Source organism: Anabrus simplex, chromosome 1, assembly GCF_040414725.1.
Source record: "Anabrus simplex isolate iqAnaSimp1 chromosome 1, ASM4041472v1, whole genome shotgun sequence".
Classification (NCBI taxonomy): domain Eukaryota; kingdom Metazoa; phylum Arthropoda; class Insecta; order Orthoptera; family Tettigoniidae; genus Anabrus; species Anabrus simplex.
Genome location: NC_090265.1, coordinates 623,330,522 through 623,355,529, shown reverse-complemented (window position 1 = coordinate 623,355,529; position 25,008 = coordinate 623,330,522). Strand labels below are relative to the sequence as shown.

At 41.5% G+C, this 25,008-nt stretch overlaps 1 protein-coding gene across 1 annotated transcript in view; it reads right to left on the bottom strand.

The window, feature by feature from the left end:
* The window catches only part of LOC136882390 (popeye domain-containing protein 2-like), a 157,111-nt gene that overhangs the window by 11,743 nt on the left and 120,360 nt on the right, over window positions 1-25,008 (bottom strand). The window contains exons 4-5 of the mRNA XM_067155052.2: window positions 18,378-18,486; window positions 4,382-4,493 (exon numbers count right to left, since the gene is read on the bottom strand). Coding sequence (XP_067011153.2) covers window positions 4,382-4,493; window positions 18,378-18,486 — 221 coding nt within the window. The remainder of the gene's footprint in view (window positions 1-4,381; window positions 4,494-18,377; window positions 18,487-25,008) is intronic.

The window sequence follows — 25,008 nt, the reverse complement described above, 5'->3', positions numbered from 1 at the left end:
GTATATTTCCAATCCATTACCTAATGTCATATGTCCCTAATTTTAAGAGAGTTTCCAGTTTCCACAAAACTAGGGGTCCTGACCTGTACAAATGAAATAAATAATACGAACAAGAAATACAAGCCGCCTCTGTGGTGTAGTGGTTAGCGTGATTAGCTGCCACCCCCGGAGGTCCGGGTTCGATTCCCGGCTCTGCCACGAAATTTGAAAAGTGGTACGAGGGCTGTAACGGGGTCCACTCAGCCTCGGGAGGTCAACTGAGTAGAGGTGGGTTCGATTCCCACCTCAGCCATCCTGGAAGTGGTTTTCCGTGGTTTCCCACTTCTCCTCCAGGCGAATGCCGGGATGGTACCTAACTTAAGGCCACGGCCGCTTCCTTCCCTCTTCCTTGCCTATCCCTTCCAATCTTCCCATCCCTCCACAAGGCCCCTGTTCCGCATAGCAGGTGAGGCCGCCTGGGCGAGGTACTGGTCATACTCCCCAGTTGTATCCCCGACCAACAGTCTGAAGCTCCAGGACACTGTCCTTGAGGCGGTAGAGGTGGGATCCCTCGCTAAGTCCGAGGGAAAAACCGAACCTGGAGGGTAAACAGATGATGATGATGATGATGATGACAAGAAATACATCTCTGTTCCCCATTTTTCTCCTTTTCGGCAAGACCTGAGCTAAAACCTAGTCTCTGTATTATTACATCATGTTTCACTGCCTTGTAAAATTACTGGACGTATGTATTTTATTGTTTTTTAAATCGTAAATTTCAAACTTTCAATCATTAACTTTGTCTGAAGAAACGTTCTGCTTCTTTTTTTTTTCTAGGGGCTTTACGTCGCACCGACACAGATAGGTCTTATGGCGACGATGGGATGGGAAAGGCCTAGGAGTTGGAAGGAAGTGGCCGTGGCCTTAATTAAGGTACAGCCCCAGCATTTGCCTGGTGTGAAAATGGGAACCCACGGAAAACCATCTTCAGGGCTGCCGATAGTGGGATTCAAACCTACTATCTCCCGGATGCAAGCTCACAGCCGCGCGCCTCTACGCGCACGGCCAACTCGCCCGGTCGTTCTGCTTCTAAGGTTTCAAAATTGAAAGTACTTCCCCCTCTTCGTCTTCGTATGTCTTTTTTTAGGAAGAGGAATGGGGTCGGGGACTTCCAGATGCTGAAAAGATGAATGTGGGGAGGGAAGAGAGTTTTGAAGTAGAAGAAGAAGAGTGGAGACGGGAGAACGAGCATAAACGACGTGAGTGGTTATGCGGAGTTGCGTAACTTTGCGTATGCAGCCCCGCGGCGCCGAGGTCCATATTCTCAGGCGCGCAGGCACAACCCCGTTCATCCTACGTCAAAATGTCATAGGACCTTTTTTTTTTGTAGCAAAGTTTGTCTGCTTTCCGTATTGCTAGATATTATTTACCAAAAAAGATACACACAAAAAGTTTTTCAAAATCCACATTTTGGGAGGTTTTCTCAAAATTTCGGGGGGTTGTGGAGGAATTTTTGGTAAGAAATTAAAAATTCGGATTCAGCGTCACAAGAAACATAAAACAAGCCAATTTACAGAACGACTACGAATTTTCCCAAGTAAAATCTCCTATTGTCTAGACTAAATTGAATGGACAATATATAACTACAAACATAATATTCTAAACACTATATTGTGCAGAATGATTCAGTGCAAATCTGGCTGACAGAGAATGGTTTGATTTAGGGTATGGCTAATGGTGTCGGGAGTGCCCGAGGCTATACATCGGCTTAGGATTGATAAGGTCAGTGTATGTTCTCAGTATTGCGCCATTGCATATACCTACGTGCAGTCCTCCCTGCGTGCCACTTGGAAAGCACCATCTCTGCCATGGCAATATTAATAATAAAGAAAGGAAGAAAATAATGCCACTGGAGGAATGATAACAGGTTCCTACTGAAAGTAGCGTTGAATCAAAGAAATCGCATTTATTTTCTGTTGGGTCTAGTTTTAGAGAAAAAAAAACGAATTAACGTAATATTTCCACGATATTGTAACACTTAATGTTACTTTAAAGTTAGGTGAAAAATGTTACACCGAGCTCGATAGCTGCAGTCGCTATGCGGCCAGTATCCAGTATTCGGGAGATAGTAGGTTCGAACCCCACTGTCGGCAGCCCTGAAGATGGTTTTCCGTGGTTTCCCATTTTCACACCAGGCAAATGCTGGGGCTGTACCTTAATTAAGGCCACGGCCGCTTCCTTCCCACTCCTAGCCCTTTCCTGTCCCATCGTCGCCGTAAGACCTATCTGTGTCGGTGCGACGTAAAACAACAAGAAAAAAAAGTTACTCTAAGTTTATAAAGTATTGTAGACCCTCTTTCACACTATTTCTCACTATAAAAAAAAAATCTTACACTTAAAGCGTTTTTGAAGAGTTGTGCCAAGCAGAAGAAAGGAAAATAGAAGTTTTTGAAATTTGGTAGTACAGAATTCTGAAGGTTATGTGGGTATATCACATTACAAATGAAAAGATACTGCACTGTTGAAGAGCCGGGAGGAATTCGGCGAAGTTTGATCAGAAGATGGGACCGATTGAGAGAACACATTGAGATACCCAGAACTTGTTCAGTGCTGAGCTGAGTGGTTCATACGGTTAAGGCTGACCCCAACTTGACAAGTTCGATTCTTGCTTAGTCCAGTGGTATTTGAAGGTGATCAAATACGTCAGCCTCGTGTCAGTAGATTCACTGGGACGTAAAAGAACTCCTGCGAGATTAAATTCCGGCACTTCGCGTCTCCGAAAACCATAAAAGTAGTTAATGGGACGTAAAGCATATAGCATTATTATTATTTACTAGTACTTCTAGTATTACTAATACAATGCTCTAGAAGTGCAATCTTATTCCAGTTTAATATTGAAAGGAAATTCTATATCATTCTGATGAACTTCAAAGTCTTGTATGGAGCTGAAAACTGAGCAAAACGTCGCAGTGTAAGAAAATGTGGCAGAAAAAAGTAATTAATTTGCGATTTCACTAGAAAGGTCTAGATCAAGAGCCACAAGATTAAAGGAAGCGTTAACATTTCCGAAATGTCCCAGAAGGTTACAGATTATGTTAGAAAGAGAGCAGCATATCTATTTGTAGATGGTAGCAGATAAAGAGGAAGTTTAGAGAAACACTCATTGTCACAGGTTAACAGAGATTTGAAGGAGAAGCCGTTGGCGAAAAATGATGCAAGGGACGGGGCGAAGAGCAATATAAGGTGCAGCGGCAGACGAACAAGAAGTTCAAAAACAGTCTTCTCTTGGAGGGGTGGAAGGAAAAGGCTTCCACTATCAGTAACCTCGGCATTTGTTGTGGTATAGTGGTTAGTTATAAGCCCAGCCGTCATTTCTCCCAGAAATTAACCTGTTATTCATTTTAATGTTGAATACATTTCTTAGCGGGCAAAATAGGGGTCTCCATACTACGAAAAACATAAAATTAAGCAATTTCCTCAATTGTGCCGAAAAACGAAGGGCTAAAGGGCCCGGAGAGGTTTCATGGATAGCTCTATCAAACTAAAAAACACATTTCAAAAATCACTTTCGGCCTAAATACAGTTCCGGAAAAACTGCCTAAAATCACTTGTTTCTTTACTCGTTCCCTTTATGATTCGCATCCTAGCCAAATTATTTACATAATTATTTCTGTAATATTTTCCTTGGTTCAAAACCTTCAGGCGTTTTTTGATTTTTTGAGAAATGTCCGCTCCAAATATAGTTATAAGGGCTTAAGTGAAACTGTGCATTGAATCACATTACCACTTGTAGTAAATGAAATGAAATGGCGTATGGCTTTTAGTGCCGGGAGTGTCCGAGGACAAGTTCGGCTCGCCAGATGCAGGTCTTTTGATTTGACTCCCGTAGGCGACCTGCGCGTCGTGATGAGGATGAAATGGTGATGAAGACGACACATACACCCAGCCCCCGTGCCAGCGAAATTAACCAATTAAGGTTAAAATTCCCGACCCTGCCGGGAATCGAACCCGGGACCCCTGTGACCAAAGGCCAACGCGCTAACCATTTAGCCATGGAGCCGGTCACTACTTGTAGTGAATCAATGCATTGACTGATGATAGCACTCGTAGTAGTAGAAAAAGGCAAACTGCTAATCTAATCGACCGGATAGGGCTGATTAAGAAAAGGATTGTAATTTTTAGGAATAACTATATATATTTTGATACTTTATTATAATTTATGTACCTAAAATTCGTAGCTCATATCCCTAGGATATTTTCAACACTGTGTTGCTTCCCTGAAGTACTAGAACTGTAGATTTTATCGAGTTTCTTACTTGGAATCTAAGCCACGTTCTTTCGGCTGATCCGTAGACGAAGAAAGAAGGTAGTCTCTGAAAGGAGTTGTTGACATCATACTCACCTATAATATTGTCCAATACCGTTTTGAGCAGAGGCCTGTGTCTCAGTACACGCTCAAGTTTCAGTCGTGGCCAGCAGATGTAGACACATTCCTGCTCAGCCGTAATGGTAACCTGGGACAAGGAAGAAACAATCTATTAATAATATTGTAACATATATACCAATAGACTAGAACACCTTGATCTTTTCGTCTATTGTCCAGAAGGTATACAGATGTCGTTAGGCTAATTATTTTGTTGTATTTTCTATAATTTATTAATGTACACATTTTTAGATAGAACTAATATTTTGAGAGATATTTGTAAGTTTGTGAAAACTATAATAATTGCAAATATCTCTATTATTGCTCCTTGTATGGTAAGGACGCATGTAACATAAAATATTAGAAATGCTATCTTGTACGACTTTTATTGTGTACAATTTTGCGATACGACTATTAACGGAGAAATTTGACATTTGCTGTTTTTGCGCCTTAATATTGTTATGGCACTGTATACCAATAATGTATAGAGTTATGCTCTACCTGGTTACCTCTGAACTTAAATACCCAGTTTTGAGAAATTCTATTCAATCGTTTTCTCATGATGTCATAACAAGCAAGAAATACACGGACTGACAAAACTTGAACTGAACCTACTTTCGAATTTATGTAACTAATCTGAGATAAAAATGCTTATTTTCGACCTTTACCAGATTACCTGGAGTGAGAACTTTGTATGGATTTAGCACACATTTACAACTGGATGCTTTTCCTGATGCCTCTATTGTGGTGGGGGTGGGGGAGGATGTATTCGCTAGTATGTTTTTCTGTGGCGGTTTGTTGTCTGATGTGTTGCATTCAGTTGAAGATATGTATTAAGACAAGCACAAACGCCATGATAAGAATAATTGACCAGGCAAAGTTAAAATCCCCTACCCAGCTGGGAAATGTGAAAGATGATTGGCCCAACTTTAAAAGGGCATTTGAAAGTGGGAGAGAGAGTTGCCTGTGTTAAAATATCGAAGAGATCTATCTATTGTCCAGTACTATAGAAGTTAATTTAAACACCCTTTAACTTCTCACAAGTAATAGAAATGCCATCCTCTGGTTTTTTCTGGTACAGCTCTTGATGTAGATTTGGTCCAGTTTTATTTTCAGATGCCCTTCCTGACGCCAAATCTATGTGGAGGAACGTATTCACTATTGTTTGTTTCTGTGGTGGTTGATGTGTTGTGTGTTGAATGTGGATGAAGAGAAGCGAATTAAGGCGAATATAAACACCCAGCCTCAAATCCAGAAGAATTAGCCAGGCACAGTTAAAATCCCAGACCCGGCCGAGATTCGATCCCGGAGTTTTCTGAACCGAAGGCCAGTACGCCGACCATTCAGCCAATGACCCTGAAAAGGTATTGACATCCCCTATTATGAGGATTCCTCTTTCACACGACATTGTTTAAAACTTCGAACTTCTAAAAATAGCTAAATCTGTTGAGGGCCTTCGCCTGCTCTGACGACTACTGCCCATTCAGACGCCCTGTAGATAATGAAGGTCACGTGATCGGCGTGGTGAATTCCGTAGCCGCACTGTTTCGCTTTCATGACCAGATCCACTGTCCTTCAGAAAGCTTCTCATAGGACTCCATGAGGCTGAGTGAACCTCGTTCAAGTTATCAGCCCAGAATTAAAATCTGTGGATAATGAATAGGTTCCGGTATTCCAGAGAATGGAATGTCGGCCTGAGCTCGTAAAAACAGTTACAACGTGGAAACTAGAAAATATCAGTTACATCATGTAGAACTATCGAAAGTACGGTCTGCTACAAGTAGTCGAATGTTCAAGGGAAGACGAAGACGAATATATTGGATCTTGGCTCGACAATTTGGAGAAAAAGGCTCTTGCACACCGCACACGACAAAAGGAAGATAGCCATGCTAGCAGTCGATATCTAGACCAGATAAGACAGAAGAATCACAATAATAATAATAATAATAATAATAATAATAATAATAATAATAATAATACTAATAATAATAATAATAATAATATTTTCACAAGTTGCTTTACATCACACCGACACAGATAGGTCTTATGGTGAAGAAGGAACAGGAAAGGGCTAGGAGTGGGAAGGAAGCGGTCGTGGCCTTACTTACGATACAGATAAAATGGTTAACTACGGAAAATCATCTTCAGGGCTGCCGACAGTGGGGCTCGAACCTACTATCTCCCGAATAAAAGCTCACAGCTGCGCGTCTCTAACAGCACAGCCAACTCGCTCGGTGGAATAATAATAATAATAATAATAATAATAATAATAATAATAATAATAATAATAATAATAATAATAACGTACATTTTTGCTTTCATATTTTATTGTTCATATTCTACTAATCACTGAATGTGAAATATTGTGTCATTACAGTGACGTTTTCATGTAAAAGTAGAGTATATTTAATTAGGATGAAAATCTGGAAAATCTCTATGAAGTTATCTTCGGCTGTCCCTAAATGTGAAAATAAACAAAGATAGCCGACGTCGACTGGGGCAGAGCATGGTCTGTTCAATTTATTCTCGTTACCACATGTATAAAATGCAATGGGGGAAATAATTGTGAGCTTCAAAGGCCCATACTCCGTACGTAACCCACTGGTGCATTTACTTCCACAGGAGTCAAATGAAATGGTTGGAGATCAAACGAACGTGGAGGGTAAAGAACAGGGGGTATATTTAATGAGGCATGTTCGTTGTTTAAAATACGGAACTAAAAAAGGTACAATATATTTCTTGTGTTAATGAGTACACAAAAGCGTTTGCTAGTTGTAGGCACCGCAAAATAATTCCCATTAAAATCAGTCTGATTGGTTAAAAGCAAAGCTCTTCAGTGTCAACTTGTTAAAAGTGGGAATGTACAGTAAAAGAACTTTCCACTGCGTTGAACACTATTTATAATACAGGGAGAAATATCCAAATTTAATACTCCAACTTCGAGGGATGATAGAAGAGACCAAACAAACGTCTCGTTAAAGTAAATGACCACGAGACTCAATTGAATTATTGACCAAAAATCAGAAGTTATACTGTGAAAATGCAGAGCCTGTTTCCAGTCATTCAAGCCAGGAATGGTATGAATGAAGCCCCATCTAGCGGCGAGGATAGGAGTTGTATCGGCTGATGAAGCCTGTTGCACTCTTCTGGGGCAATGATTAATGACTGACTGACAGACGAAATGAAAAGATATTGGAGAGTGTTGATAGAATGAAAGACGACAGGGGAAACCGGAGTACCCGGCGGAAAACCTGTCTCGCCTCCGCTTCGTCCTGCACAAATCTCACATGGAGTGATCAGGATTTGAACCACGGGACCCAGCGATGTTGCCGCCTGAGCTTATAGAAATTGTACTGTAAGGGTGTAAATTAATTATGAATCTCATTCTCAACATGTTTTGTTAAACACGCCATGATGTCAGAATGTAATATTTGTGCTGTGACAACATGCAGCGTGTTTTCGCTTGTTACAGCAGAGCTAGAGAGTGTATAAGACTCCAGTTCAATTCGAGGAAGAGCCCGATGCTCGGGTGCTTTCAGTTGCGTATTCTCTACAGCATACACCTCTGAGGTCTTTGAACGTGTACGACAGGCAATGGCACGTCGTTGTGGAACGTGTATTGAAGCAGTAGGACGCAGTTTTGAGCAGTGTGTGTAAAGGACTAGAGGACCCTTGCTAGTCCGCAGCATTCGCTATAAATAGGTCAGAAAACGTGTCTTGATATAAAATTGTTCCATGTGATGCATGGGTACTTTAAACGTTTAATAATGTTATTTGTTTTACGTCCCACTATCTACTCTTTTACGGTTTTCGGAGACGCCGAGGTGGCGGAATTTTGTCCCGCAGGAGTTCTTTTACATGCCAGTAAATCTACCGACACGAGGCTGACGTATTTGAGCACCTTCAAATACCACCGGACTGAGCCAGGATCGAACCTGCCAAGCTGGGGTCAGAAGGCCAGCGCCTCAACCGTCTGAGCCACTCAGCCCGGCACTTTAAACATTTACTTCTAGGATTTGTATTACCTGTTAATTATATGTATCCTTGTAGATGTCTTTATTGTTACCATGAATGATACTTTTACGAATTTTGTTTTATTTTATCCTGCACAGATAGGTCCATGGCGACAGGCTAGCAGTGGGAAGGAAGAGACCATGGCATTTGCCTGATATGAAAATAGGACCAGGGAAAACCACCTTCAGAGCTGCCGACAATGGAGTTCGAACCCACACTCTCACGAATGAAAGCTGACAGCCACGTGACGCAAACCGCGCAGTCACTAGCTCGGTTTTTATGAAGTATTTTTTAGCTTTAGAGTTAATATTTTGTGTTTACGTTTTTGATTAATTTGTTTCGCGTGGAACTTTACCTTTTTGACAGCCCAGATTGTCTGGAAAGTAGCTGATCCTTTCAAATAATAAAAGTATTTACACCTTGCGCTAGAGATATGATGTACACGATTCCACCTGCTATTGGGATTGTCACCAATTAGTTAAAGGAACCCGGAAACTGTACGTGAAATACTCTCGACAAACCACGAGTCCACAACTGACCACTCAGTTACGTAGGCTACAGCGAGGAGACGGCATACCAGACGGATGCGCCCTTTAGAATTCCCGCCAGGTACGTGACCGGCAGTAGGCCAGCAGGTTGCCTTGAAGTACTGGCGAGCGCTTTGGCCAGTCAGAATCCTACATTTTCCTTTCATAATTTAAAATTATATGGCAAGAAATGTTTATGCTTTTAAACACACTAGGCAAATCTACAGGCCGAGAACTTTCGTCAGAATGCTTTACGATGTCAATCGGTTCAGCCGTTCTCTCAAACTCGCTGTAACAAAAATTAGCCTATTTTAAACATGTAGAAGAAGATTACAATTAAAGTGACATACAATAATAGTTTTGTTCTCAGTCACCTCAAAATGTACTTCAGCTGCTAATTTTCGACTTATTTAATTTAAAAAATATCTCCTTTTGTCTGCTTTATCACCCCCCAGAAATTTGAATTGAATTTTGATTCACTCTGTATCCTGAAGAATATTATATGTTCTCTTTGACTACATATTAAGTACTAGGCTACCAGTGTAAAATTGGACAGATGATCTCGATGTTGCGCCCCGTAACGTAAGAATCATCAATCTATCAAGGTCATAGGATATTAATGGAAATTATACACTTCTTTTTGGTTTCTAAAGAGGACCTCCTTACCCACTCCACTCACTATCATTCATTTCATATTCATTAGTTTCTGACCGGAGGTTGGTGACAGGAAGGGCATCCGGCCGTAAAAGCACGCCATATCATTTCATCACACCTAATTCCTGACCCTGAACAAAGAGACGGTACTAATGACCACTTCGTGATATGTAACTCATATTTCCCACCAAGAGAGTTGGTCCTTTGATTCGGGCCGTGTAGCTATAAACCTGCATTCAGGAGTTTTCGAGCCCTGAAGATGGTTTTCTGTGCTTTCCTATTTTCACACCAGGTTGTATCTTAGAAACCGCCGCCGCTTCCTCCCTAGTCATAGTCCTTTTCTGTCCGGTCGTTGCCGAAAAGTTATCTGAGTTGGTGAGACGTTTTGAGGCCTTTGTTTAAGAAGGTTCCAGGTTCAATTTCTCGCCGGGTCGGAGATTTTCATCTTAAATGGTTAATTCTCTTGGCTCGGGGTCTGGGTGTTTATGTTGTCCCCAACATCTCTGCAACTCATGCACCACACACATTATACTACCCCTTCACTGCAATTACATACATTTTTCTATATACGGAAGGTGCCGCCCACCATCGTCGAAGGGTCTGCCTTACAAAGGGTGCACTAGCTAGCAACAGCCATACAAAATTATTATACTGTAAACGTTCCTGTCTTCGCCAGACTCCTTGGCTGAGTGGTCAGCGTTGAGACCTTCGGTTGAGTGGGTCCCAGGTTCGATTCCCGACCAGTTGGGGGATTTTAATCGCATCCGATCAATTCTTCTGGCTCGGGGACTGGAATGGTTGTTTGCGTTTGTCTTAAAACTCTCCTCATCATATTCAGATAACGCATCACACTAACAACCACCACAGAAACATGCAATAGTGATACGTGCCTAAACATAGGTTTGGCATCAGGAAGGGGATTCGGCCATAAAACAGGGTCAAATCCCATTGTGTGACATAGTTCTTACCCGCGACCATACAAAGTGAGGAAGAAGAAGAAGAATTTCTATTTTCCTAACCAGAGACGGGTATTCTTCGCGCCACTTAAAAAGCCAATCTTCTACCGAAATCCAGTCGACAAGGTGTCCTAGCAACTAATATTGCGCAAGCGAACTGGACGCTGTGTAGAATTTCGGCATTTATGGATCTCGAACTGGAAAGTGTTCCTCTTTAAGTCCGTGAGGGACAGTGGTAAAAATTAACATATGAGTATACTAGAGAGCCGGCCCCTCGGTGTAGGGGTAGCGTGCCTGCCTCTTACCCGAAGGCCCCGGGTTCGATTCCCGGCCAGATCAGGGATTTTAACCAGCATCTGAGGGCTGGTTAGAGGTCCACTCAGCCTACGTGATTATAATTGAAGAGCTACCTGACGGTAAGATGGCGGCCCCGGTCTAGACAGCCAAGAATAACGGCCAACAAGATCCGTCATGCTGACCACACGACACCTTCGGGCTGAGCCCCGGTCGCTTGGTAAGCCATGGTCCTTCGGGGCTGTTGCACCATGTTTTTTGTACCAGAGACCACGTGCAGATCTGCAGCATTTTTTATAAATTGGTCAGGATAACGTGTCTTTATATGAAATTGTTCTATATGCTCTCCGGGTACTTTTTGAACTTTTAGGATTTGTATTACCTGTTAATTACGTGTGAATTTAAGTTCTTAAATTTCCTTATTGTGACGTTCATTACTATTTTACGAACGTTTTTTATTACATTTCAAGTCGCACCGACACAGATAGGTCTTATGGCAACAATGGGATAGAAAAGGGCTAGGTGTGGGAAGGAAGCGATCTTGGCCTCAATTAATGTACAGCCCCAGCATTTGCCTGGTGTGAAAATAGTAAACCACATAAAATCACTGTCGGGGTTGTCGAATGGGGTTCGAACCCCGTCTCTCCCAAACTAATCTCGGTCATTTTGCAAATTTTCTTCCTCATCCTTTCTGACCCGCAAGCCAATGGAGGTTGAATTTGGACTTAAACGACATCTAGAGTGTCACAGTTCATCTCAGTGTCCCCCAACAGTATGAATTCGACACTAATATTGGCTGTTTTCCATGATTTTTACATGTTACTTCCTCCCAACCCCGTTCGTAGGAGTGTTATGGGTGTCTTACCCCCCACAGTATTTGGCTGTCATATGTGTACAAAGTTTCACTGAAATTGCAGGTTTGCCCATAGCCGCCGTCATTTTAAATCCGTTAGCTTCGATATCTTTACGTAAAGATATTGCTCCCTAACTGTATGCAACCCGCTAAGTACAGGATTTATTACGGGGTAGGGTAAGCGTTCGCCTGCAATTATTTGAGTGATCATTTAATGATTTGATTTTATGATTACTCAAAGTTGACTGAACTTAGAGACCTGTCAGTACTAAATGATTCACCGGCAGGTAATTCCGGCGAGAATAAAACAAAAATGAAGCAAATCGCTCGAGTAGAACAGACGGACGGACTGGTCAAAGTTGTTTTTTAGGAAACTCTTAATATACAGATAGTAATGTTTAGAATGGGGTGTTTAAAATGGCCGTAATTATCTGTAATGAATTGTAAGGACGATGTTTGTACTGGAGCTAATTATAGAGCTAGAGTTGCCCAAACACGTGACCTCTAATGAACACGTGCGACTAATATGGGAGAGCGTGACCACGAGTGGAAATACTGGCCAGTACACAGAACGTGACGTAGTGTACTACAAATAGGCTCTTATTAGTGCGTCTTAGAAACACTGAAACTGTTCGTAGTAGTGGTGTACAAAGCAACAGTTCTACTGAATGGTAAGACGAGGGACTATTCTCTTTACGGTAATAAAAAGAGATCTAATAACAGTGGTAAACAATTAACATCTCTTCAGTTGTAGATCATAAGAGACACCGCGGTGTCGAACTATTGTGCCGAAGGAGTTCTTTAACGTGCAACTCACATGTTAGTCTTAACAGAGGAGAGCGAAAGGCTTCGGCAGCCGGCACAATTTCCATCTTAGCCGCTAGATGAGGGCTTTAATCATCCCATTCCTGAATCGATCCACTGACTGGAAATTGGCTGTGGATTTTCATTTTAAGTAAAGCCTCCGTGGCTTAAGCGGCAGTGCGCTGGCCTCTAACCGCTGGGTACCGTGGTTCAAATCCCGGTCACTCCATGTGAGATTTGTGCTGGACCTAGCGGAGGTGAGCCAGGTTTATCTCAGGGTACTCCGATTTTCCCTGACGTTCTTCATTCCAGCAACACTCTCCGATATAATTTCATTTCATCTGTCAGTCATCAATCATTGCCCCAGAGGAGTGCGACGGGCTTCGGCAGCCGGCACAATTCCTGTCCTAGCAGCTAGATTCACTCCATTCCTGACTCGGTCGAGTGACTGGAAACAGGCTGTGAATTTTCATGTTAGTCTTTATTTAAAATAATTTGAAGTAAGGGGTTTTGGAAATGAAAAGTCATATCACCGCGATTCAGATTCTACGTAAACTAGAAATCTCGTGGCTATGATCGCGATGTTATCAGCCACGTCAAACCACAACCCTGTCTGATGTAACCACGTCTGAATGAGATACTGTTCTAGTGCATCATTTCCAACTGCCTTTTGCACCAATTCCTGGACGGGTCGTGTTATTTTGAGGGTTAGAAGTGGTTTAAATAGATCACGAATGGTAAGAAATTTCGGCTGAGGACGCCGTTACGTTGGACACGTTATACTCCAACGTCTGCTGATAATCTAACAGGGCAACGGTTATCTTGACAGACAAAGTCTCTTGATGAGGTGTTTGTGACACAGTGTTTTTGAGAGGAGGATCAACATACGGAAAATACGGCGTAGTAATCATTCTCTCTTAACGCTAATAATAGAGGAAAGAAGAAATCGTCGAAGAACAAAAGTATCAACAAAGGAAATGTAGGCGCCATGAAGGGAGGAAGATGAAAGACCAACTGTACATCGCATATCTATACAATCCAAAGAGAACAAGAGCTGACCAAGAGAGGTCAGATAGAAAATGGGATGGGATTGGGACGAGCAAGTGGAAGCAATGTCTTCTCAACTAGAAGTTGCATGGTCGTCCAAGTTGAGAGCTTCTGGAAGATCTGATGCAATTATATCCCAATATATAGAAGGAGATAGTGTGTTATCTTGAAATTCATATATTCTCATGTTCGTTATTCTTTGCATTACCAAATTAGCCTCTATTAGATTATGCTATTTCAGCATTTCTACTGTTGATACAGAGTGTAGCAATAAGGTTGGCCAAACCTTCAGGGAACATTACTCACACGTAATAATAATAATAATAATAATAATCGTATGGCCTCAGCTACCGTTTGCAGACAGTTCGATTTGACGCCATCTGGCTGTCTGCTCGTCAATTTCGACGTTCCGGTTTACTCTCTCTGCCATCTAGCGGACCTAGAGTAAACCGGATCTCTCTTCGGCGTCTATGGCTGAGATTTAATTAATTTTGTCGGGTAAATACCAAATGTATCACCAGAGTTCTTTTACATGCCGACATCGTACGACATGGAGTGTCGAATGGACTTTTTTCCGCCCTTCAAAAATCCGACTACCTCTGCCGGGTTTGAACCCGCTATCTTGGGATCCGGAGGCCGACACTCTACCACGGATCCACACGTAGAAGAAGAAAATATGTTGTATGGAGTTGGGTACGGAGACGCTTTATATCCATGTTAAAACTTATTTTCTATCAACTCTTCATCATAGGAAACACACCGGAGCAGGACGTACCATCATACCACATGAAACTCTTTCTTAAATGTCCCCCGTTAGCATTGGTACATGTATCAACACGCTATAAGCGCATATGGGATTCAGTGCGACTCATACCACGGAAAAGCCAGATAAGTCAGTTTTTTCAGCTTTTAAAATTTTTCCAGTAACCTATTAAGGTCAATGCTCGCTATCCTTTGACACTACCATGATGAGTAATTTCGGCATAATATTGAAGACATAGCCAAATTTTATTCAAGAATACAAAACAGTCCCCGGTAAGAACCAGATAAGTTGAGTTATCTTGTTAATATTCTGAATATTCCTAATAAAAGTGTCTTCAATCAGATAAGTCAGTTTGTCTTATGGATAACACATTTTCTGTGGTGATTGTGGACGTGGACATTATTTTGTAAATGAATTATTGGCTTCTGTTAAAGAGAACTATTGAATCTTACCAGCTAACAATACACAAATGTGCCTTACACGCTGTGGTTTTTACTGGTCCACATACGAAAATAATGACCGACCAATGTAGGAGAAGTCAGTTTCATTCAGATACTTCATCATTTTTTTTAATTACCGGGCGAGTTGGTCGTGCGGTTAGGGGCGCGCAGCTGTGAGCTCGCATCCGGGAGATAGTGGGTTCGAATCCCATTGTCGGCAGCCCTCAAGATAGTTTTCCGCGGTTTCCCATTTTCACACCAGGAAAATGCTGGGGCTGTGCCTTAATAAGGCCACGGCTGCTTCCTTCCCATTCCTAGGCCGTTCTTGTCCCATCGTCGCCATAAGACCTATCTGTGTCGGTGCGACGTAAAGCAAATAGCAAAAAAAAAAAAAAAAAAAATCGAGTTGCACAAAATACAGCCAAAACCATTATTTAAAACGCTATTTCATATAACGGAGAATGGTTTGACAACATCTGTTGAATCGATTTCGTATTGTTTAAAAACAAAAAATAATGCTTCCCCTGAGAACTTTAATTTTTTGACTTATCTTGTTTTTCCCTGAGAATTGTTGAATAAGGTAAAGTTGTTAAATTCATGTATCTTGGTGAGATACTACAGCCTAACGGAATCGACAAAGAAGGAAACGGCGAGAGAGCCAGAATAATGGAGCTTACATTCCACCTTACAAAAAACACGTACAACAAAAACCCGATTTCCATTAGGACTAAACCACGACAATATCAGACAGTAATACAAACATAGTGCCGGTATGCTTCAGAATGCCTAGGATTTAACAACCAGAAAAGACATTGAAGAAATAGAGAAGAAAAAATATTGTAAGAAGAATTCTCGGACTAAAAGAATGTGCTGACACATACAGATTACGTAGTAACAAAGAAGTATATAAAACATGCAACAGGAATTCAGATACGATACGCAAGCGAAGGGTTAAATTCTTTGGACACATTTCAAGAATACCCGACGACAGATTCACTAACAATTTTTTTAACCATTCAACAAGCCCAATAGAAAGAGCAACTTTAATGACATATGGATTGTTAACACCAAGAAGGATATCTAAGAAAAGAACATCATGGATCAAGACATCCACAACAGAACCACTTTCAGAAACAAGATAGACACATTTTTGAGGGGTTCCTAGAGCAGAAGCATAGACCAGGGAGAAAAAACATTGGACGGCTGAAAAGAAAGAAGCTGTGAACAAGAGAAACTGGCGCCAAAGAAAACTGCAACCATGAGAAGTTATTTATGTGCTCCATAGCTGGCCAAAATCGATTATGAATGAATTTTTTTGGTTAAATGATTTAAGAAAAACATTAAATATATCATCATCATCATCATCATCTGTTTACCCTCCAGGTTCGGTTTTTCCCTCGGACTTAGCGAGGGAGTCCCACCTCTACCGCCTCAAGGGCAGTGTCCTGGAGCTTCAGACTCTTGGTCGGGGGATACAACTGGGGAGTATGACCAGTACCTCGCCCAGGCGGCCTCACCTGCTATGCTGAACAGGGGCCTTGTGGAGGAATGGGAAGATTGGAAGGGATAGGCAAGGAAGAGGGAAGGAAGCGGCCGTGGCCTTAAGTTAGGTACCATCCCGGCATTCGCCTGGAGGAGAAGTGGGAAACCACGGAAAACCACTTCCAGGATGGCTGAGGTGGGAATCGAACCCACCTCTACTCAGTTGACCTCCCGAGGCTGAGTGGACCCCGTTCCAGCCCTCGTACCACTTTTCAAATTTCGTGGCAGAGCCGGGAATCGAACCCGGACCTCCGGGGGTGGCAGCTAATCACGCTAACCACTACACCACAGAGGCGGCTTAATCTTGGAATTACAAAACAAAAATCCATAATACAATGTTTGTTAAAAGAGTCTGATTCTGTATTGAAATTATAAATTAATGCGTTGAAAGATAAGTATTAGCAGCTCCTGCTGTTGATTCTCTTAATAATTAATTATTTCATGGTCCTTTGCAATTTTTCCGTGATTTGAAAAAGCTATTTGTCAAGTCCTTGACCTTTATCAATGTGGAAATCATGTGAGCCAGATAAACATATCCTTCTCTTAATAGTTCAAATGTTTGCAGAACAGACAAAACTTGTCGCGTACGGTGTCATCATTAGCCTGCCTTACAAACCCTGTTAATAGTATACACAAGGTGGAACCCCATATTAAAAGGTGGAAGTTGTAGATCCTACTAGAAATGAAAAATTCTGGAGTACGATTCCCAAGGATATGTACTTTTAAATGTACAATAGAAACGTGAGATATCGAATAGCCGCAGATTTCAATATGGTAAACTTGACTTCAGTTTATGAATTGAAGAGGGTATTAAATCCATTCCTGACTCCACGGATTAAGCAGAGGACGACAAGAAATCAATGGTGAAGACACACTCAATCATTTCAAAACATGTTCTCATTAACTAGCCACCATTACACCACGACGCCACCCTCGTGTTTCACATTTAATTAAATGTTCGATCGGACGAGTTGCCGACGTAATTAGATACTGAGAACTGAGCAGTGTAGCGGCACTAGTCTCCAAAGGGAAATACAACTAGTAAACATATTGTATGTGAGACCGAGTGAGTTGCTTACGCGGCAGGGTTGTGTAGCTTTGAGTTTAATATGATAGGTTTGACCCTCACTGTTGGCAGCTCTGAAGTATAAGTTTCCAAATTTAACACCAGGAAAAAACGCTTCGACTTTATATGAAGTAAGGCCACGGCCGCTTCCTTTCCACTCCTAGCCCTTTCCTATCCCATTGTCGCCATAAGACCTGTATGAGTCGGTGCGACGCAAAAAAACAAAAAAACAAAAACAAAAAAACACTAAATTCATTGGCCGCATCTTGTGAAATAATACTTTCCTAACCAATCTATTGGAAGGGAAAATGACGGGGAAGAAAGGCAGAGGACGACCGAGGAAAAGGCTTCTTCAAGACTTGCCACAGAATCTTCTTTATAGTTCCTAGTATGAAATGAAACGAGGATCTGAGGACAGAGAATAATGGTTGCACAGACAAAGTCAAGACACTGATGATGCACCTGATTCCGTTCGACTGCAATACACTACTTTTATTTTGGATGTTCTAATTTTCATCTTCAACAAAGACTGTAAAAGAGGATTACATGTTTGGAATGGGCAGCATAAAAAAAACCCTCTCATTTGTTTTAAAGCGATATGAACTGTTGATTCATACATATTCACCGGGCGAGTTGGCCGTGCGCGTAGAGGCGCGCGGCTGTGAGCTTGCATCTGGGAGATAGTAGGTTCGAATCCCACTATCGGCAGCCCTGAAGATGGTTTTCCGTGGTTTCCCATTTTCACACCAGGCAAATGCTGGGGCTGTACCTTAATTAAGGCCACGGCCGTTTCCTTCCAACTCCTAGGCCTTTCCTATCCCATCGTCGCCATAAGACCTATCTGTGTCGGTGCGACGTAAAGCCCCTAGCAAAAAAAATAGCATACATATTCATTTGAATGCAACTACTGTTAATGATCGCTTTACGCCCGGTTTCCGTACCTGAGTTTCCAGTTCCGAGAACAGCTGTTCACACTGACGCGACACGTTAATCCCGGTAAGACAAAGAGGATTACCTGAAAGACATCGTCACTGTTGTCGTGGTTCGCCTCCCATTCCGGCGAGTCGATGAACTGGTGAGGGGAGATGTAGTGTAGATGGGTGTCGTCACAAGTCACACGTAACCTGGAACAGATCAATTTCAACAATAAGTGTAGCCCTTAAGGCATTTTACACCGGGTTTAATAAATCAACTAGGGGACCCGTGGTGCTCCACAGCATTCGTTATAAATAGGTCTTGATATGCCTGTCGTAGTCATATTGTTTTGCCTGCCCTTTCCAATAGTTTTGTCAACATTTAGTACCGTTACATAATAACTGATTAATTTGTAATGTAGTTTATAACACTTCTTTCCATACAGCATTCACAGTGCTTCGACCATTCGGCCGTATCTGGATCTTAACATTTTCAAACGATCTTGCCCGAGATAGTGCAACATACAATTCGCCTTGACTGAACACTGGTTCGGATAAGTAGACACCTACTTTTTCAGGAGGTTGTCCCTGCCTTTTATTACTGGTAATGGTCATACAGAAGGCTACTCGACTTGATACCTCCCGTCTGTGCGTACGTCGATGTTTTCTATTAGCAGCATGTAAGTTATTAGGAACGTTCTGCCATCTGTTGAGTATATTTAGAAGTTGGGGAAGGTCAGAGAATCAAAGAGTATATAGCACATAATAAGTTGATATTTTTCCATGATCAGAGGAACTGTATACACTCTGGCTTGACAGGTAATAATTAAACATGGCTGCATGCAGTCATAATACTAAGAGTTATTATAAACGATTTGAGCGATTCCAAAGCTCTGCAATAACTTTATCATTTGACATATTGTCACAAGGCTTTGCACACACATAGAAAAACTCAAAAAGTTTTTTTGACATTTACAAGAGTTCGATATGTGCCTCTTTACTGATTCTGCAGACATCAAGCCTATAATCAAGTTCGTCCCACATTCGGCACAGCATGTCCCTATCAATGGATTCGAAAGCACGGTTGATGCGAGCTAGCAGTTCTGACAGGTTTGTTGGGAGAGAAGGTGTAAACACTGAGTCTTTCACGTAATCCAAAACCAAGAAATCGTATGGGGTTAGGTCAGGAGAGCGTGGAGGCCATGACATGAATTTCTGATGATCAGGTCCACAACCACGACCGATTCATCGGTTTGGCAATCGCCTGTTTAAGAACTGATGAACATCACCACGGAAGTGGGATGGAGCCCCATCCTGTTGGAAAGTGAAGTCCTTGCTGTCCTGCATTTGTGGCATGATTCAATTTTCTAGCATGTCCAGATACACGTGTCCTGTAACGGATTTTTCGCAGAAGAAAAAGGGGCCACACACACTTTAAACCGTGAGACTGCAGAAAACACATTAACTTTCGGTGAATTTCGAATGTGCTACACGATAGCGTGAGGATTCTCTACCCCCCAGATTCGCACAGTGTGTCTGTTCACTGTACCATTAACAAAAATGTTGCTTCATCACTAAACACAAGTTCCGTATTAAACTTATCCTCTTCCATACACTGTTGCAACCGCGCCGAAAATTCAAGGCGTTTGACTGTCATCGGGAGTCAGGGCTTGTAACAATTGTAAGCGGGAAGGCTTCTGCTTTAGTAGTTTCCGTAAGATTTTCCAAACGATCGGCTGTGGTATGTTCAGCTCTCTGGTTGCTCTCTCCGTCGACTTCTGTGGGCTACGCGTGAAACTTGCCCGCACGCGATCAACTGTTTCTTCATTCACTGCAGGTCGACCCGTTGATTTCCTCTTACCGAGGCATCCTCAAGCTTTAAAATGCACATACCATCACCGAATAGAGTTAGTAGTTCGAGGATCTTTGTGGTACTTCGTCATGAAGTGTCGTTGCACTGTTATGACAGACTGATGTGAGAGCATTTCAAGCACAACAAACGCTTTCTCGGCTCCTGTCGCCATCTTGTCTCACTGCGCACTGCTCACTGATGCTGCGCTTTCGTGGCAGAAATATGAAGTGCAACTTCAGCAGACCAAAACTTTTTGAATTTTTCTACAGGACTGTTGATTTTCGTGACCATATGCCAATTCATGAAGCTACAGTGAATTTATGAAATCGCTTCAATCATTTGCAATAACCCTGTATAAAATACCACAATGTTAATGAAGGTGTTCGTCGCTTAGCAACCTACTAAGTACAGAATGTACTGCGGGTTAGGGTAAGGCTTCTCCTGCATTTATTGAAATGATCATTTAATGATTTAGTTTTATGATTACTCAAGGTTCGCTGATCTTAGAGACCTGTCAATGTTTCATGATTCACCGGCAGGTAATTCCTGAGAGAACAAAACAAAAATGAATCAAATCTGTTTTAATATATAGATATATAGATTTAACATTGTTTCCAGCAAGTGCTGACTCAAATGGTGAAGACCCGACTAATTTGAAGTATAGAAAGGTACCAGCTGCTGCAGCCTTTAGTACGTACATACGATTATGAAGATTTGTAATGCAAATTTCAAGAAAACCTACGGTTTTAAAATGGATGTGCTCTTGGTCTGGGGGTATATCTGTAATTACCGTAAACAATTTAGCGTAGGCAGAAATCTGATACCGTAACTGGCAGTGGCGGCTCGTGAGTTTCATTTGGGGGAGGGGTCACATTATGGTTCCAATACAGCACGGATAATAAAAGTCTAAAATACTCAAAAATATTTACACATGCAAGTATAAACTTTAAAAGACCATATGTCAAAACAGACCTAGGTTTACCTTATTATTAATTCTTATCTCAGACCCACCCTTCTTACTTTAGCTGTATCAAACATCTCGATCATATTTTGGGCGGTTTTTCCTTGTTGTTGTCACTGTTTTTCTTAGGAATGTCTTTATTTTAATGAGTGTAGATAAACGCCTTTCTCTTACCACATTAGTCATTGATATTGTTGTAGTATTATTTTCAACAATAGCACATTTGGAAATACAAATCAGTGAACTGTGTAGCTTTATTTTATCCAGATCTGCTACTCTTTTCGGTCACAGTTTGCTTGTGACCGAGGCTCTCTCATTACAGTAGGCCTCTTCCCCAAGAAACTTAGCCAGCGGCAACGTTTGGAAAACATGTACTATAAACGTCTGTTCGACGGTCACATGGGGTCTGTGACCGGGTGTTAGATGTACAAGTCACCTTCCTTAAGAGCTTAAGGGGAGGTTGTACCTTCCTAGGGAGCAAAATATCAACTTTTTTTGCTCATAAACGGATAGGCCTTATGGCGACTATGGGAGAGAAAAGGCCTAGGAATGGGAAGGAAGTGGCCGTGGCCTTAATTAAGGTACAGCCCCAGCATTTGCCTGGTGTGAAAATGGGAAACCACGGAAAAACTTCAGGGCTGCCGACAGTGGGATTCGAACCCACTATCTCCCGGAAGCGAGCTCACAGCTCCGCGCCCTTAACCGCACGGCCAACTCGCCCGGTTGCTCATATACATTCCTTGGAGTGTACCTTACTAGATAAATATGTTTTCGAATGGCATTCTAGCCATTAAAAGCTATAAATATTAATTTACGTAAGGGCAGCACAACTTGCCACGCCCCTCCTTTGCCATCTGTCAACTTCATGAACTTCAAATATTTAATTTTAGCAGTATGTTGATTTATGAAGATATTTCGTGCTCAGGATTGGCTTCTCTGTTCACGCGGAACAACTTTCACTTGTTCCTTGTGTTTCCGGCGCGTTTTCTGTACATGTTCACATCTGAAAGTTTGTTTTTGTGACAACATGCCTTGAACTGGAAGAGTATATAAGAAATCCGCCTGTTGCCATTTCTTGATGGATGCAGTACTTTTGTATTCGTTTCTTGTCACAGGCCAGAGCAAAGTGTAGCTTCCACTGAAGTCCCAGTCTCATCCATTGCTGTGACAGTATGGAAGTTGCTGGGGTATGGGTGGTGCTGAATGACATTCGGAGCACAAATAGTGTCTGAGTGTTATGAAAGGTGTTGCTCATAGGGTCAGTCGTGCTGCAGTGGCACATTCTGGCTCAGTGAGGAAAGCAATGGCAAACTACCTCACTCCTAATTTTGCCTAGTACGCCTCATTTGGGCTCTGCCATTGGTTTTTGCTCTTTCCCTATAACTGCATATTCTTTGGTGGTGCTATTTGAGGATCCAACCAGCCAGCAAAGGAGGGCGTGGAAGAAAGCCGAAAGCAAGTGTAGTTAGTAGTAATAATAGGGATTTGGTCCGTGGGAGTGCTGCAGGTGTAAGGTATGTAAAATATTTAGGTGATGGAGACAGTAAGAGCTTCAAGAGTGTGGTAGAAGCAAAGCCATATGGTGACGTCAGTGTGGAAAAGCTACAATGTATTGGGCATGTCCAGAAAATAATGGGAACCCGCCTTCGCAAGTTAAGGAAAGATATGAAAGGCATAAAATTACCAGATTTAAAACCGCTATCTGGGAAAGGTAGACTCACAGACAAGGAGATACAGTTTGCAGAACTATTATGGTATGGCAATTAGAAGGAACTGTGACAGTGAGGTGAAAATGAAGCAGGCTATCTGAGCAATTTATTTTCATAAACTATCAACTAACAAGGAGTCTTGTCATGCCTTGTGCCCAGAAGGCCCAACCTCATGGTGCAAGTACAACCGTGCTGTAGCAGCTGGTGAACAGTATAGTTATAGCCACTCATTGCCTGTTGAAGTGTGCAATGTAATAAAGCGAGGTTTTAGAAGTTTGACTGATCAAAACCTGTCGCGTAAATGTTTGCATGGTAAAACACAGAACTCAAATGAATCATTTAATAGTGTAATATGGTCCAGAATTCCCAAAACAGAATTTGTTGTTAAGGATACATTGAATTTGGTTGTTTATGATGCAGTTCTTTCATTTTAATGATAACAATGTTGGTAGAGTTAGGCTGCTTCAAAAGTTAGGCATAAAACCTGGGAAAAATATGGTGAAGACATGTTCCGAGTTGGATGCTGTACGTGTCAAGAAAGCAGATTATGAAGTGACTATGATAGCTAGGAAAGCAAGAATGCACTCAAGGAATGCTAAATGTGCTAGAGAAGATAAGGAAAATTCAGATAACCCAGGATATGGCGCAGGGATGTTCTAAAGTGGGTAATAAACTATGTTCAACTTCGAAACCCGTTTTCTGAAATTTTATATTTTTAATGTTTAAGTACATTTTTCTCAAGAACTAACCATCATAGAACAGTAAAACTTAAATGTCATACAGATACTGGGATGAACATTATTGATGCATTTTTTAAAGAGTTTAAGTTTAATATTTTAGAAATTATGAATTAATAAAACTGAAATATTTGGATATTTTGGAATTTTTTTAACAACTTGCAAAAATTTCTCTAAAAATAGATAATATATGGTACTTACCTACAAAAATAGGTCAAGGGAGAGAAACCCTTCCTCTACGAGATATTAAAATGTTATAACATTATTATGAACAGTTCACGAGAAAAACGTACCTAAAATTCACCCATTTAACATTGTGGGTATACAAAGTACAACCTCCCCTTAAAACCTGTATCGTCCTGTGCGTAATGTATTGAGAAGTAAGAATTAAAATATTAGGTTTATTGGGAGGGCACGCGACCCTGTAACATTATGCGCCACCCGCTGCTGGTAACTAGGCAGCCAGTGTGCGTCAAATGAATGGAGGAACAACGCCTTTCTGGTGGACGGAAAGACATGTTTTTGGAAGATGCTGATGTTGGACGTATTAGAGCTATAAAGAGATACTGCAAACAAAGCAATGACGAATAATTTTAACGGGAACATTGAGAAAGAAAGAGAAAATTATTTATAGGACATAAAATTATGCGCCCAGGACCAATAGCAGGTCCTATTTTTCATAATACGTAGGCCTATCGTGCGAATATTTATGGCCGTAAAATTGTGTGCTATATCGACGACGTAGATCTTCTTAGATGGAGCTAACTTGTGATATGGCATGGGAATGTTCTGTGCTGGATCTGCTGCCATGTTGTTGGCCGTAGACCATGTTGCTGATCATTTTTTTCGTTTCATCGGTACTCTTTATCTCTCCTGTGGGTGGTGTAAAAGGGATACATTATCTGCACCCGCTGCATGTCGTAAGAGGCTACTAAGACGGGAACAACCATATAATCTGTACTCGATCTCTTGTCTTCTAAGCTCAAAAGCATATCCATGAGTCTATGCTTTTCCGTGTAGCAGAAAAAATGCATACATCTTCTTTTCCAGCATACGTTTCGCACCGATTGACCAAGATTGGAATAGTTTTTTAAACTACTTGTTTTCCGTCGCAGCGACTCAGACAGGTCTTATGGCAACGATTGGGTAGAACTAGGAAAGAAGGTACCGTGGTTTTTGTGAAGATGGGGAAACCACGGAAATACTTATCCAGGGTGGCCGACAGTGGGGTTCGAACTCTCCATCTTCCGAGTACAAGATAACTGCTACGCGGCCCAAACCATGAGACCATCTCACTAGGTAACAAGGTTAGAATAGGGAAAGAAGTGGGGAAAGCCAAAAACTATGATATTAGGAATAAATGTACAAGTCAATAAATAAATAAATAAATAAATAAATAAATAAATAAATAAATAAATAAATAAATAAATAAATAAATAAATAAATAAATAAATAAATAAATACATTTTTACG